This window comes from Sinohyriopsis cumingii, chromosome 7 (genome assembly GCF_028554795.1).
Source record: "Sinohyriopsis cumingii isolate HCF-2022 chromosome 7, ASM2855479v2, whole genome shotgun sequence".
Lineage (NCBI taxonomy): Eukaryota > Metazoa > Mollusca > Bivalvia > Unionida > Unionidae > Sinohyriopsis > Sinohyriopsis cumingii.
The window spans coordinates 48,164,638-48,182,176 of record NC_142967.1 but is presented as its reverse complement, the minus strand read 5'-3'; the positions used below and the strand labels follow the sequence as shown (position 1 = coordinate 48,182,176).

The window sequence follows — 17,539 nt, the reverse complement described above, 5'->3', positions numbered from 1 at the left end:
TCTCCATACGATTTAATTTCACCACGTAAACTTTTTAACGAATTCGACACGGATATATAACTGTTGCCAAGTACACTTATTTTTCCATCTATCATCGATATATCTTCACCCGGTTTGAGTCGTCCGTCGCTGGTATATAGCGCGATAGCGTTCTCGGAGGCATCATTATTTCGTATTAAAACGTCATTCAGTGACACATTACTGGATTTCAATTTACCCTGGCGGTCTTGAAATACAACTATTTCATCTGGGTCAACACTGGTTAAATTCAACGTATCAGCGATTTCATCCTCAATTAGTTTTTTTATGTCATCGGTGGCGGGCGTTTCCGTGGGTTTTTTCAGCGCCGAAACCGGTCGTCCCCAAATATCAATCATTATTATTGTAAATGTTATTCTCTAAAATCCGTTGAGCTTCTACGACTCCACTAGTGTATTCGTTTACAACCACATGAGGTGGTTTTCGCGATGATGAAATCGCCGCAAGTACGTTTAATACCTCGCGGCCACATATCGGCGGGTCACTCAATTGCTGTGTTGGCAGCGTGGAATAAAAAACCCGGGCCGAACACGCCCGGGCTGAACACTCCCGGATATACCGCATGAACTCTTTCGGCGGGGCTAACCCGTATGAATCAAAATAGACGATCGCACGCGGATCAATCGCGTATGCAACCCAATGAGTTCCCGCTCCGGAGGACCCATCGAGGTTAATTATACCGGTTTCAATATTCCTTGGTGCCGCCGGTAATTGATCCCTCATAAAAACACCTCTGAAGTTTTTTATCGCTAGCGCGTTTGCGGCGTCTATTAAATCAAAATTAGACATGGGAGTCATTGACTCAGGAGTCATTGACTCAGGAGTCATTGACTCCTGCGTTAATAAACGGTTCCCGGTAGTCTTAGACCCTTTCCCGAGTACCATGAATACGGGGTTCCCGGTAGTCTTAGACCCTTTCCGGCTACGGGTCGTTTTTTTTTGTAGCCTTTCCCGGTTGCCTTCTTCAATGCCATCCCCGCCGCGGTACCAACGGCTCCTAACGCCGCCGCCTTAGCCACTGCTGGTGCGGCCGCGGCAATCAATGCCGGAATCGCAGCTAACAGCGGAAATATCCCACCGGTCTTTTCCATGTTTTTAATTGCTGCGGCTGAAAAATCTATTTGAACACCCTTTTTATTCTTCATCGCATCATTGAAATGTTTTATTTGACGCGCCGTCAACGATATCTTATGATTACCACCCGCCATCTGTGACGGCTTTAATGTTATTGTTTTTCCACATTGTTTAGCGGACTTTGATCGTAATTTCTTGACTTGACCATCGGTTAACTCTACACCGACAACACTATACGACATTTTATTGTAAACGCGTTTGTGTTTTCAATTACATGTTTTCTACTGGTGCATCAATGATTCTCATTCGTCCACCAACGCCTTCCAACAGCATTGATTTATCGCTGAGAATGACAGCAACCGCTCTGTAATTAACACCACCCGGGGCTATACGAGCTCGGAAGTGTATATCAACGACGGATTGTCTCGTTAAATCAAGATGTTCCAGCGAAAAATAATAAATCGGATACAGGTTTTTAAAATCAAGTTGTGATATTTGCAAACCAGTGTCGACGTTTTGATCACGACCCATATACGACAGCAATCGATGGTACACACGTGCGATATGGTTGTCGCCGTAATTAAGCTGTATATCCTCGGATGGTTCCTGTTGTCCGTTTATTCTCAGCGAAACCTCCATGACTCCTAATCGATCAAATATCATATGGCTGTGTTCTTGATTACCCAATCGTTCCCTATTCTGTAGCGCTATGAATATATGACGCGGGGCTGAAACACCCTGTTTTGACGCCAAGTGCCATGTAAACGTATCGGCGACGTTATCCTCTTTAGCATCAGTTGTTACCGCTAGCCAACTCAACAGCGATTTCCCTCCCTGTTCCATAAATGCTAACAATCGTGCTTCCGTGGTAACTGATGGAGTCAGCACCGGCATCCACAATGCCATTTTAGTTAAAATGACTTTACCAGCAGCGACGCCAGCAGCATGCCATATTGCATTGTTATCATCGCCCCTTCGCGTCAGCGCGATTGTATGCTTAGCCCCATAGACAACTTTTCTGACATTTCTGCAGAATCCAAATATGTGATGGAGTGGAATCGCGCATGAAAACTGTCGGCGTGGTCCTTGCAACATTCCTACTCGTGCTGCGAATCCTAGATTGTAATCATTGTTGGTGCTTTTTATAATATTAAAATTAGCACCTGGTCTTGCTCTGCGGTCTGGATTGGCTGCTTCAGCCTGTGGGTCAGTTGCGGTATCTCTTTCCGCCAGCACGTTGATGTACTGAATATGGTCAGCGTTATTGGTGGTGTCCTTCGCAAACATCATAGATGGGCCCGCCGATCTTGTATAATCATCCGAGTATCTCGCCAACCCAATTATTGTCGTTGCAACATCAACCTCGCGTTCTATTGATTCAATTTCTCGCCCGTCAATAAGATATCTGGCGCTCTCAAATAACGCCATGATACCGTTGTTGACAAAGCCAACTCGAACACGATGGTCATCTGCGTATGGTGCATTATCGGCGGCATTTGTCACGAGTTCTCCCTCGATTTCGATAAACGCTTCACACGGCAGAAAGTATTTACTGGTATCTTGGACCTGAAGTTCAATTCGCGATCGTAGGTCGGGTTGCGCTGCATAATAAGAATAATATTGATAATCACGGACAGAATCATCCCTGCGCACTGGGGCGTCCATATCAAACGCGGGATCAGCGGTTCGCGCAAACATTCTATTATTTATCATGTTGATGTTTTCAATTGAAATCCATCAACGTCGTTTTCGTCGTAAATTCTTTGAATTTAAACCACTACCCGCTATCGCGTTCATGAGCGCGTTGGTTGCCGCATCGGCGGATGGCGAAGTCGCCAACGACTCTAGTTTTTCTTCCACGGCGTTATTTATTACTTTACTGACATTCGCAGGCATCACTGTCGTTGATGGCATTACCGGTGGTTTCTGTTTTTTTCTCCTGAATTTCACCAATGACATTAGTTTGTCCCGCGCGGCTGAAAACGCCCTTCCGGCAACATCTCCAATGGCACTAATACCCTTATCACGAATAACATCAATAGCCTTCATTCCTAATTGTTTGGCTAACGGCGCTACTTTTGGAGCCATTCTTGTAAATAACCCCGCAATGGTGCTACCGAGACCATCTCCATAGTACGCGCGGTAAACAGGCAATCGCGAGTTTACCACGTAGACGAGTACTGGTTTATCATGGTTGTAGTGTATGATCATCTTTATTATAAAAACACCAGTTTTCCAATTAATCATCCACGAGTTCGTCTATGAGCGTTCGATATGCATTAATGTCCATAATACCGCCTGCAAATAAACGCTTGCAAATATCAGCGGCCTCATTGATTATTTCCGTAGAGTTATTTCCGGCTCGTTTTCCTCCGATTAGTACTTCCAGCCGTGATATATCACTGAGAACACTATTAGGACAGGTAACGCCATAGGATTCTTTACCAACAGAGTATCCTTTTCCTTTTTTTGGTGTTATACTCTTAACTTCCTTGTGGAATGCGTCGTAATCGGATTTACTATGATGTGGTAATGCATCTTTATGTTTACTTGCTAAATACACTATTCTTGCCCAGTCTTTTAACGACTTTATATTTTTCTCGTAACCGCTATTGATATGCTTCTTATCTCGTATGCTCTTAGCAAAATTGTTGGCAGTAAAATTAATTAATTCTTCCCTGTTGCTGAAGCCTCTAATTTGATCTATTGTGCTCTTCTTGAGTACAATACGGGGTATATTCCCCTCTTTTTCTTCCGGTTCTCTTGCGGTGGCGCCTAGTTCTTCTTCCGGTATTTCTTCTTCTGGTATTTCTTCTTCCGGTTCTTTCGCAGTAGCACCTAGTTCTTCTTCATCGGCCATTGTAACATAGGGTTCTTGTGGTTCGGTTATAGCGAGTGGTGGCGGCCTCCGTGTTGTAGCAGCCGCTAGTGTTTCTAAAGACCTTTTTGTTTGTTCGGTCTGAGCCGCTATCTTTTCAAGCGCATCGAGGACGGGCACAGTTGCCGCCGTAACATCTTTGGTCGCTTTAGTTACCGGGGCAAATAACTGTTCACTTCCAACAGCAAAATCAGTTTGCATTTGTTGTCGCGTTTGAAGTTTCTCTCTCACTCTGTCTCGTAACGGTATGAACTTTTTAAGCGCTGCTAGCCGCTCTCTGGCTAGCCGAGTAGTAAGTGATTCGCCTACCATTATTGCAATTGCGAAGCAATTTCTAATTTCTCGCCGGAGTTTTCGTCTATAATCCTTCTAATGTTTTTGATCTTACTAGAAATCTCCCGGCGTCGTTCATAAACACGTCCGAGTTTTTTTCGTATTATTTCAACGGCAGTGAATAGTCCAATGAATGCATTTGCGTCATTGTGGTACAGGTTCTCATTAATCGTATGTTGTAATCGTTTTATAAAAAAATACTCGCGGGCCAGGGTAAAACGCCCCCGTTTCGACTGTTCGTTAATAATCTCATAATCGGATAATATTTTTTCACTGTCGAGACCATCAGATAATTCAATTCCTTGATTTTTTAATTTTGAAATCTCGGCTAATATATTATTGATGTCTTCGATATTCATTATTCTTATAAAACATTTTGTTTTTAAATAAAAAGAAAAATGAAACCCCGTGTATCAATTCCGAAGGTGTTTAATAATTCGTTAGACGTGACCTCGTCAGCGCCATAGGCGCCGGTGACTTCGTCACGGTGACCTTGTCACTCGCTGATTTCTGTTATATATGAAAATCGAATTCTATGCCCGGTCTTTTTTGAGATCGCTGAATTCTGTATTCCTTCTGCAACAAATCGTATTGAGGCGATATAAATGTCAAAATATTTTCCTGCCTCATTCATCGACTGAAATATTTTTTCCTCGTGAGTTGTTGTATCAAATGACTTTACGGGTTTTGCTTTCTTTGGGTATTTACCGGTTTGGCCTTTTTTGGTATTCTGACTTTGCGAGATAGCTTGCAAGTTTGTAAGAGAATTATCAGTCTTATTATTATTAATATGATCAATCACAAGCCCATTTTCGATTAATCCGTTGAATGCTTCAAATACAATCCTGTGAACATAATACTTCTTTTTTCCGGCACCAAACATCAAATACCCCTGATTACTTACGGTACCAACTGGGTTTTTTAGTCTACGATTTCTAACAATGCCGTCGCGAGATGCCTCGTAATTGACGACCAGGGGATGCGGCTGAAATTCTTGGTCCATTTGTATAATAATACTACTTGTCTAATTTATTATTTGGTTTAATTATGAATCTTTCAACGTAGTCTTGGGGGGTTTTAATGACGAAATCGGCGGTGGGGTCAATGACGGCGTTTTTAATTCGCTTGTCATAATAGCGTTTTAGTTCCCTGTATCGCTTTCCGCCACAATTAATACACAACTGCGATTTTCCTCTTACACCGACGTGGCAAACCAAGCACGGGAGGGGACCAAGAGAACCATTACGAACGCTCTGTAAATGGTACCCGCAGAATTCACCTCTACATGATTTATTGCACGGGGTTGTCGACCCAATCATCAACCATTTGCAGTGATTCATTATACTATATTCTTTCATTTAAATACTTGTTTTAATTATATGGATGAGTTCGAGAGATTAGCAGTAATTAAGCCCTGGAAAAATATTAAGTTCAATCTCGATAGAGTCCTCAAGGACACACCAAAAGCGTTAATAAACGATAGAACCCTGTTGAATAAAATACGCGATTGTATCGATGAATTCAAACGTGATGGTGCATCTCATAGTTGGTCAACATTTCGAATTGATGGTGTTGTTGATGCTACCATGAACGACAACCGCGCAGCAACGATAATATCACAACTTGACAGTAAAAGGTATTTCTTCAGAGTAAAATTCATTGTCCGGGTGGAATCAGGCGATTGGATCATACGTGATAAATTTGAACCAGTTCTCAGCGACATGAAAACAGTCACTGTCAGCCGCGACTCCAAGCCGGGGTTGTTAACCGGAATTGACAGACCATACTATGAACGAGCGTATCCTGAAACAGCAGTTGTTTATGGAATATACCCGTTAAATAAGAAACCTGATATCGGAAAACTGAAACCGATGAAACAGTCAACGGGGATAAATTGTGTAGCAGAACGAATAATAGAGCATTTTACAAATGCATGTCGAGGAAACAAATTGACTGATTTACGACGTAGCAAAATCAACCAGTGGGAACTAACCGTAAAAGAGCGTGGAGCGACCATCAGCGACATAGCGAGATTAGAAACATCGCTGAGATTTCCAATAACCGTTACAACGATAACCGGTGAAGTATTATACGAATCAAAGTACAAATCGAAGGGAGCCCCAATCAAAATTATTGATCATAACGAACACGCATGGACGCCCGCGATCACAATATTTCCACGGGATAGAACAGTAAAGTATATACCCGAAGAATTCCTGGGAGAACAATTCTCCAAGGACGGTTTTCTCGCGGAGAGGAAACTATTTGATGCTATTGCCTACTTGTGTAAAAACGACCCTGTATCAATGTGGTTACTTCGCAGCGCTGAAAACGATGCGGATACCTTTGATCAGTTTGTAAGACCAAACGGTGAATTATATCGCACTGAAGCATTTCACAACAGGATGAAAAAAACCGCCATAGAATTTGAGGAGCATGATGAACAACTGCTAACAAATTGTTTTACGATTCCATCGGTTGTAGCTCATGTTGCAGCAAGGAAAAATGCGTGGAGACCAACGCGCAGGGAATTTCTACCGGATGTACAATCCAGTTGTTTGGAATACTATCACGGTGGACTATGGAACACTGAATACAACCGCGACGCTATGATTTCCGTTGATATGGTTGCCTGTTATCCAGCGAGTTTTCTCGGGTATGGATCCGCCGCTGAGTACTTTAGACGATTTGGACACCCCAGTCATGAAATGATTCGTGTTGCTATTAATGGACCACTGCCTGATTTTGATTTAACCGGATTCGCTCGCATAGTATCATTTGAATTCGCGGCAGGACTCCATCGCTGTTGCTATATTTGGATCGGTAGACACATAGCTGAAAAGAAGTGGCTGCCAATAGCGCTGCTACGGTATATGATTGATTGTAGCATGCTAGTTTCGTTGATTGTCAGTGACGCGATTATATCATATCGGGCGCAGACTGAAGTCTGGTTACCAGAACCGGAGCGTCTAGATAGCATAATTGACGAGTCCAGAAAAAACATTGATGCCGACGAGGAATATATCATCGAATGGTCCAGGAGGATATTCAACCAACGAAACCGCGAGGCAAAAGATCTCGGTAGAAGAATAATTGGTAAGTTTACACAAGGTGGAAAAAACTGCGACTACAAACGATATTGCTCACGGCTGATTATAGATGACGCAGAATATGATTTCGTAATCAAGGACGCAGTGGCAAAAAATAGATACGTGAACTGCAAAACAGCTTTCTTGTCCAATGGAACAAAGTTGGGTACAGTTGTTACCTACAGCGATGGAGACAGCCCGGCATACCCGCATTTGAGGGCGTCTATGCTGGGATATGCCGCTATCAATTTATTCTCGATGATAAATAGATTCCCCGATACCGCGGTTAGAGTAGCCGTTGATTCGTTTTATATAGACGTAAAGTACAAGAAAAACGTAGCCGAGTTTACTAGTCCGGACGAGAGTTGGGGTACATGGAGAATTAAAAATGAAATACGACGCGATTATTCCCCGTCAGCAGATGTCACCGTTGAGAACGACTACTTACGCGGTGATAAATTATCAGAATGGTCTAATGCACCACCGTGTTCTGATCCAATTTGTAGACACAAGACGGTTTATTTAAGCGGCTGTGGCGGGTCAGGAAAGACGACTCGGGCAATTGAATTATTTCGAACGCGGGCAAGTATAATCGTGCTTACACCGACCCATAGACTAACGCGAGAGATAAAACAACGAAATGTTGACGCCGTTACTTATCACAGCTTTTTTCGATACAGCGGCGGTGAGTGGACTCCTGATCGAATGGGTGAAAAATTTATTCCCGACATTATCATCTGGGATGAGATATGTACTGTTTCGTTAGATACTTTACAAATGTTTCTTGAGTGGTTGCTGCGCGCGAATACAGCGGTAATCATGTGTGGGGACCATGGCCAACCACCGCCATTTGTCGGCGAGGGTCCACATGATTGGTTGAGCGGGTTCGTGGACTATTATGAAGAAACCGATACTGATTACCGAGCACTTGATGAACAACTGCGCGAGGTTAAAAAACTAATCAGATTACAGCCGGATAGAGTTCAGTGTGAAATAATCCGCGAGGTAATTCCGGAAACGCCGTTGAATGAATTCTGGGAAACATGGAGACCAAACGATTTGATTGTAGCGAGTAGAAAGATAGTCAGAGACACACTTCAGAAGAAGTTGTTTACGTTGCATAAGGAAAAGTTTCCAACGCGCCCAGTGCCGTTGTGTTATAGACCCGCTGACACACGGCGGCAGAACATTGAAGTTGAAATTCCAGCCCCGACAGCGTCGGGAACAAAAAAACAAATTCTCGTGCTGAATGATATCGTGCTCGTTGATATCAGCGTCGTCGAGGACGCGCTACGTGCTGATAAATCCCCGTGGACGCTAGGATACGCAACAACAATACATTCCTCGCAGGGACTAACCATCACGGACACAATTGTTTGGATAGTTGATAATCGCATCGAATGGTCAAATCTAGTCTATCTTGCAGTGTCCAGAGTACGAAGGATAAATCAGCTTCGAAGAATTGTTATTGACGGAGCCGATGACGGAGTCACTGACGAAGCCGGCGACAAAGTCACCATCGATGCAAGCGTCATTGATAGAAAACTCTCGGGTTACCGCCAACAGGATAAAAAAAAACAGCGGCGTTTTGATATTGATGCCGAATTAATAATCTCGCTACGACAACAACAGAATAATCACTGCGCGAGTTGCAATTGTATAATGAGTTGGCGTTATTCGGATAAAGACACTCGCCAATTTACCGTGGATAGGATCGATAACAGTCTCGGTCATGTCAAAAACAATGTGAGGTTGACCTGTCTTGAGTGCAATAGACGCAACGGCGCTAGTTAAGACCACGTGGGGGTAATTGAGTATCGTTAGGTATCACTTGTAGTTGCTCGCGTGTAAATCCGCGCTGAGGAGCAGTTGAATCCAGTCTATAGATCGGTGGTCTACCAGTTGATCGTGTTATCGTTGATATGTTATGTGTGGTAACACTCCAAATAGGATCGGTAGCCCTTTTTTTACCGCCTTCAAGCTCTCCTGGTTCATATAGATATCTAACAGTGACATCGCCAAGAATCGGCTTAGAAACGCTATTTATTTTTAATTTTCCGGGTATATACTCGTATTTAATCGCGTCGCTGGGCTTCATGTTGATTACTCGGGTAATCTCGTTATTTAACGCTGCAATTACACCTGGCAACCTTTTAACCCATTCACGAGATCGTTTTTCTTGGATGAATTCCTTCGCGTATTGATATCCAAATAACCGTTCAGCGAGAGTCCGATTGAATCGTTCAACAATTGCCTGATCACGATGTAGCGCAGTATGACCTCGTCGTACCGCGACGCTATGATGTTTCAGCGTTGATAAAACAGCGCCGCGAAATTCACTACCAGGATCAACTTGTAATAGATTTGGCCAGCGCAGAGGACCTCTTCGATAAATTCTTTCAAACGCAGCGGCTACTTCAGTTGTTGACTTTGTTTTTAACGGCTCCGCTTGTTTGTATCGACTCGCAACATCAACTACGGTTAGCGCGTATTTGTAACCGTTGTCATGCGGCAGAAATAGTATATCAGCTTGATGAACTTCATTAGGTACGCTGACATCAAAGCGCGAGAAGTTGATTTGTTTAGGCGGTGGTAGATAGATTTGCCATATAGCCTGTTTGGATAACCAATTAGCCGCAGTGGCCTTTGTTACTTTTGCAGCGCTTGCAAGCTTACCAATTGCGGCCTTCCCCTTCCAGTATCCTCTCGGAGAATAATAGATGGATTCCATATTGTTATTATAAACGCTAGCGTTTTCAATTACCAGCGCGAGAAGCTCCGCTTCCAATCATTAATTTACCTTTCATAGCCGATTTTACCAACCATGAAGCCAATTTTTCTTTGACGGATTTATTAGGAATAGCATTTAACGCGTGAATTAATTTTACGTCCGCGATATGACGCTGTTGCAGATCGCTACTTTTGTAAGCAACATCATGAGCATGACACGCCTTATCGATAGCGTTTATTGGATACTCACCGGGTTTGGGTTGATTTTGATCATCGAGTCTGATATCTAATCGTGTTCCGGGGCCACAGTAGCTATATCCTGGGAGGTGTTTTTCTCCTGGATACTTTGCCCACGGGGCTCCGGGGAGTTTTGATAACTTGGCTGCGATGTCACCTCCTCGCTTTTTTTTAAAACATCTCCGGGTCTAATAGAAATAAATCTAAATTTCTTTATACCGCATTGTGCACACTTGCCAGTAAGCGCCGATCTGTTATTTCTTGTTGTAACGGTTGTCATATCATTTGTGCCAGTACGCACTCTACACTTTACACAATATAGATCCATAATTTATGTATAGAGACATGAATATAATTGATTTTTCGGCGACTAAAACAAGAGAACCAGTTAAGCATGTTGCAGCGTTACCAAACTCGATCCGGATGATTATCATCGGACCATCTGGATCCGGCAAGACGCAATTGTTACTCAATTTAATAATGAGATGGATGAAGTGGGATAAGTTGTATTTGGTGGCTCCTAGCGTAGATGATCAACGATGCTACGAGGTGTTAAAAGATTTCAACGAGAATGCATCAGCGATCGCTAAAAAAAATGTTATTGAGTTTATTACGGATATCAATGATGCACCGGGTATTAATGATATTGATGGCGACGTTAACAATCTAGTCGTGTACGATGATGTTATGTTAGACAATCAAAAAAACCCAGCTAGGATATTTTCCAGAGGCAGGCATAAAAACACTGACGTGATATATGTCACTCAACGATACACTCAGATTCCAAAAGTAATTAGAGACAACTGTAATATTCTTGCTGTGTTCAACGGCGTTGATACACACACGCTACGAAATATTTGGCAGACATGGTGCGGCGGTGACATGGACTTTAATGTTTTTCGAAACTTTTTTAGTCATGCTCAGTCGACCCCACATGGATTCGTAACGATAAATTTACATGATCCTCGGACACGATATCGTATCGGACTTGACCAAATATTCGGTTAGTTGTAAATAATTTTCATTGTAAGCAGCAGAGGGGGCAATGACATCGATGCGGTCGTCGATGTGCTTACCGGACGCTGACGACGCTGGGGATCGGCGCGCAGAAGGTGTTAATTAAAGCAAATGACGTTTGGACAATCCCCCAACGACGACGTCGTTTTTTTTTTACCAGGCGCTGACGACACTAGATCGTTGAGTGCAGAAAGTAATAATTAAGCAAAATAACGATTGGACAAAATGTCCGATTCGCCCCCTCTGCTGCTGCTGGTCGGAAGCTGTATAGGTGCCCCCTTCGCATCCCATGAACAGAAAGCGCCGGGCCCGCTGCATGTCATCAACCTGGAAAATCCAACCTCCAAATGCATTTTTAACTTGCTTACGGTGAATCTGTGTCCTCTGGCTTTGTTCTGGACCACGCCTTCTTGTAGGCGGATTGTACTGGTAGGCATCATCGTCCTCAGGTTCTATGTCTCTTGACAGTAAACTTCCCATTTAGAATTTCTGCTGGAAAGACATTATGATTCATTCTAAAATTGCTTTTGGCATTAATTATACTTTGCAAACTGTTATGATGATAACGGCAAGTACGTACTGTACATGTATATATTGATCTTATTCCTTCTGAATTTTCTTCAACCTGCGAGGAAGAAAAATTAGACGTATTTTGCTGGCAGAAATGTAACAGTTCATTATTGCAATTAATACTACAATTAGAAGGTGTGTTATTTGATGATAACCGTTTTACAGAAAACAAAATAAAACTTTTTCTTTAATACATTTGTCACGGAATTGGGTAGGAGTAATATCAATTTGTATATGTTGTCAAAAATGTACTCTGGTTTCGTTGCCGCGTACAGCGTCACACGAGGGTGGTATACTTTTTCGGCTTAGTTATTTCGAAATCTTGAGCGAAACTCAGACCATGCTGCACGAACAAATTGCTTGCAGCGGGGAACCTAAGTACCTAGCTGCGCATATGTCACAGCTAGTGTACTTATAGATCAAATTCTCGATAAACAAATCACATTAAGCCAAGTCTTGTCAGGACGCTCACCCCTTTACAGGAGCAAATCTCCAGCCGTAGAGGTAATGAAATTCTTTATTATCATTCGTCTATATGACAGAATTGTTTTCATACTTTAGATGTTTTAGAACTTTAATGTTTCAAAAGACTTCTATCTGCAAACATATTCATTGAATGCAGTAGCTAACGAGCAGGAAACATATATTTATTCTAAATTCTATGGAGAGTCAATACCTAGGTTATACAACGCTATATTATAACTACTATGGTCTGGTTCGAGTTAGCTATTTGTTGCAACCGAACAGACAACTTGTATTTAATTATACAATGTTTGCATTAAACAATTAATGTATTGGGTAATGAATTCATGTGCGCGCATGCGCTACATATATGACTGAAGAAGTACATAACCGTGTCATGTGTACTACAGATTAGTTATCATTTTAGCTGCTTAAATGCCATGCCGTGTACATCGTTTGATGTGGAGTCACCAGCTGTAGAACTGCTTTATACATGCCTGCCATGCCTTGTACATCGTTTGATGTGGAGTCACAGAACTCTGTGGGGGTTACTGTGACGTATACGCTGTTTTGGTGACGTTGGGTCGGAAGAGGGAACTGGTTTTCTCGGTGAGAGGGACCAGGGCTTCGCGACCAACGGGTCTGTGATGTGTGGGGATCCTTCAGCAGACCGAAAGGAGCGGACCATGCGTGGGTGCTTCTCTGACCATTTACTAGAGCGCGTGGAACCGGAATTAACATCTTGGTCGTCAAATGGGCGCCACGATAGTCGTAGTGTTCCATGTTATTTCCACAATTGCATTTATGTCATTCATCCCTATTACTATGTCGTTATATGAACGATCGATAAGTTCATCATTTCATCATGTCGTTCATTCCTATTGTTATATCGTTATATGAACGATCGATAGGTTCATAATGTCATTCATCCCTATTGCTATGTCGTTATTTAAACAATCGATAGGTTCATCATTCCATTCATTACTATCGTTATATGAACGATCGATAGGTTCATAATGTCATTCATCCCTATTAAGTTGTTATATGAAAGATCGATATCTTCATAATTACACGGTGTTATATCGTTATATGAACGATCGATAGGCGAATAAATTACACGTATTGCTATATCGTTATATGAACGATCGATAGGCGAGTAATTACACGTATTGCTATATCGTTATGTGAACAATCGATAGGCGAATAATTACACATATTGCTATATCGTTATGTGAACGATTGATAGGAATAATGTTGTTCATTCCTGTTGCAATGCCGTTGTGTGAAAGATAGATGGGTTTATAATGTTGTTCATTCGTATTGCAATGCCGTTGTGTGAACGATTGATAGGTTCATCATTTCATTCATTTCTATTTCAATATAGTTTTACGATCGATAGGTTCGTAATTTGCACTGCTTTTCAATATCGTTTTATGAACGATAGGTTAGTAATTTACACTGCTTTTCTGAATCGTTATTTGAACGATACATAATTGCATTCTTTTCTAAATCGTTAGTTGAACGATACATAATTGCATTCTTTTCTGAATCGTTATTTGAACGATACATAATTACATTCTTTTGTAAATCGTTATTTGAACGATACCTTCAAGACTTTTTATATTGAGGTGTAGGTCACTTTTATTTTGTTGATCGGTGATAGGAATTCACGTTTGTTTTGAAATTCCATTAATGTGGAGTTTTGTTTTCTTCGTAGAGTTAATTGTTGATAGTTCCATGTTAGGAACTTTATAATTTTCCTCATCTTTTGGTTATAATGGTGTCAGATTTGTTATATTTAAATTGCGTTTATAAATAAACATCTTGTAAACGCAGTTGCTTTTGGTGTCTTCCCTAATCCAGTCCAAACCCGGCTTCATCCTGTGACAACGTTAACCTCATTATAACACTGAAGTTTCATATAGGCCACTAACTATTCATTAAAATGTATCAAAAATAAAGCTTAAATAAATAATAAAATATCAATGTATAATATCCTTCCACTGATTTTTAAAAAAATCTTAATGTACAGGTGAAAGTAAAGCAGCATTTGGAGAAATACTTCCCGTTGTACGTTTTATAGATCTCGCATAAGGTTGTTCTGTATCTGGAGCAAAACAAGCTGATCTTTCTCTACATGCTTCTCTACATGCAACAACATATCATAATGAAGACACAACATTTTATGATTGATTGGTTGGTTCTGGAGTTTTTAACACAAGGTTAAGTTTTGTGCTAAAATACTTGAATGGTTTACTTGCCTCTACTCAAACATTTCATGAAAATGCACAAAAGAACGATGTTTCATTAGGCAAGTAATACAATGTGTTATTTTCCCAGCAAATATTGTCTTGGACTGAAGGGCATTAGATCTGGATATTACTTGGTTAGATGGAAAATCTTTATTAGAGTATTATTATTACATTAACATATGAATGCAGTACAATTGACGCTGACCATCTTGCTCGTTGTACACAAGCTATCACTGCAAATATCTGTATGTACAACATGAGTGAAACTGTCAATTTGCACATACAATTGGTTCAGAAGGCAGAAAAGCTTATGATCATGGCAAATGCAACAACAATGACCTCCTCCTACTGAGTAAATTAACGGAACTCAACCTGTTAATTACCGATTGTCTTTTACCTGCCAAATCGCAATTAAACGTCATGGATGTAACCGCGCATCAATCACTTAAATCTCATGGATTAATTTAACCTTAACACAATTAATTTTAATAAGAAAGACAATAATTCAGCCAAAGGTAATACAATCAATTAAACTAGATATGCGATGGGTTATGACTAGAATTAGAGCGTAAAGAGCAAATGTAAATTCAGGGCAAGATCCAGAACGGAAAATTGCATAGTGCTGACCTTTTCTGGCAATCTGGTAAACCAAATAATTAATCATATCAATAATTGTCATGGGACCATATCTAGTAACCAGCAGTACAATTCTAATGCCTTACTAGATATCCTCACTCTGAGAAAAGACCTCAATTGTAACGATGTGAAAAGAAATTGGTTCAAAACTTAATATGAAATGTCATAATGCGTGAAAGTTATGCACGTATGTCTGATATTTATTTGCAGATCTCATTAAAAATTAAAACACTTTTGGTATACTCAATCATTCTATTATTATTCGTATTGATTTTGTTGTTGTTCATAATACATGTCATCTATGTTCTTGAAGTGAAATGTCATATTGTGAAGAATGGAATCACTAAGATTTTTTTAATCATCATCATCGATGCTACAAATAAATGCCTGCGTAAGAGTTTGGTGAAAGGCAGGTCACTTGTAGCTTTGATGGCAAACGTTTCACTGCGAACTCATTTTCTTAATGGCTGTTATCGTTGTTTTGGGTTTAATGCTATATTTCGGCACTAGATAGGTTAGACATGGCGGCCACTATAAAGAAGAACCAGGGAAAACCCAGGTAAGAACCACCGACCCACATTAAGTTGCTAGAAAGCTTTATTACGCACCCACATTAGTCAAGTTAGATACTCTTACCCACATTAGCCAAGCTAGATACTCTTACCCACATTAGCCAAGCTAGATACTCTTACCCACATTAGCCAAGCTAGATACTCTAACCCACATTAGCCAAACTAGATACTCACCCACATTAGTCAAGCTAGATACTGTAACCCACATTAGCCAGGCTAGATACTCTAACCCACATTAGCCGAGCTAGATACTCTAACCCACATCAGCCAAGCTAGATAATGTAACCCACATTAGTCAAGCTAGATACTCTCACCCACATTAGTCAAGCTAGATACTCTAACCCACATTAGCCAAACTAGATACTCACCCACATTAGTCAAGCTAGATACTGTAACCCACATTAGCCAGGCTAGATACTCTAACCCACATTAGCCGAGCTAGATACTCTAACCCACATCAGCCAAGCTAGATAATGTAACCCACATTAGCCAAGCTAGATACTCTCACCCACATTAGCCAAGCTAGATACTCTAACCCACATTAGCCAAACTAGATACTCACCCACATTAGTCAAGCTAGATACTGTAACCCACATTAGCCAGGCTAGATACTCTAACCCACATTAGCCGAGCTAGATACTCTAACCCACATCAGCCAAGCTAGATAATGTAACCCACATTAGTCAAGCTAGATACTCTAACCCACATTAGTCAAGCTAGATACTCTAACCCACACTAGTCAAGCTAGATACTCTAACCCACACTAGTCAAGCTAGATACTGTAACCCACACTAGTCAGGCTAGATACTGTAACCCACATTAGCCAAGCTAGATACTTTAATCCACATTAGCCAAGCTAGATATTCTAACCCACATTAGCCAAGCTAGATACTCTCACCCACATTAGCCAAGCTAGATACTCTCACCCACATTAGCCAAGCTAGATACTATCACCCATATTAGTCAAGATAGATACTCGAACCCACATTAGCCAGGCTAGATACTCTAACCCACATTAGCCAAGCTAGATACTCTCACCCACATTAGCCAAGCTAGATACTCTCACCCACATTAGCAAATCTACTCTAACCCACATTAGCTAAGCTAGATACTCTAACCCACATTAGCCAAGCTAGATACTCTAACCCACATTAGCGAATCTAGATACTTTAACCCACATTAGCCAAGCTTGATATTTTAACCCACGTTAGCCAAGCTAGATACTCTCACCCACATTAGTCAAGCTAGATAATGTAACCCACATTATCCAGGCTAGATCTCTCACCCACATTAGCCAATCGAGATACCTTAATCCACATGAGCCAAGCTAGATACTATAACCCACATTAGCCAAGCTAGATACTCTCGCCCACATTAGCCAAGCTAGATACTCTCACCCACATTAGCCAAGCTAGATACTCTCACCCATATTAGCCAATCTAGATACTCTAACCCACATTAGCCAAGCTATATACTTTAACCCACATTAGCTAAGTTAGATACTCTCAACCACATTGGTCAAGCTAGATACTACAATCTACATTAGCCAGGCTATATACTTTAAACCACATTAGCCAAGCCAGATACTCTTAACTCACATTAGCCAAGCTATATACTCTCACCCACATTAGCCAAGCTAGACACTCTCAC

General features: G+C 41.3%; 1 protein-coding gene across 1 annotated transcript in view; it reads right to left on the bottom strand.

The window, feature by feature from the left end:
- Positions 1-17,539, bottom strand: part of LOC149795167 (RNA-binding protein RO60-like) — a 44,569-nt gene that overhangs the window by 9,589 nt on the left and 17,441 nt on the right. The window contains exons 3-4 of the mRNA XM_089963766.1: positions 11,636-11,889; positions 5,229-5,259 (exon numbers count right to left, since the gene is read on the bottom strand). Coding sequence (XP_089819892.1) covers positions 5,229-5,259; positions 11,636-11,877 — 273 coding nt within the window. The 5' untranslated portion in view covers positions 11,878-11,889. The remainder of the gene's footprint in view (positions 1-5,228; positions 5,260-11,635; positions 11,890-17,539) is intronic.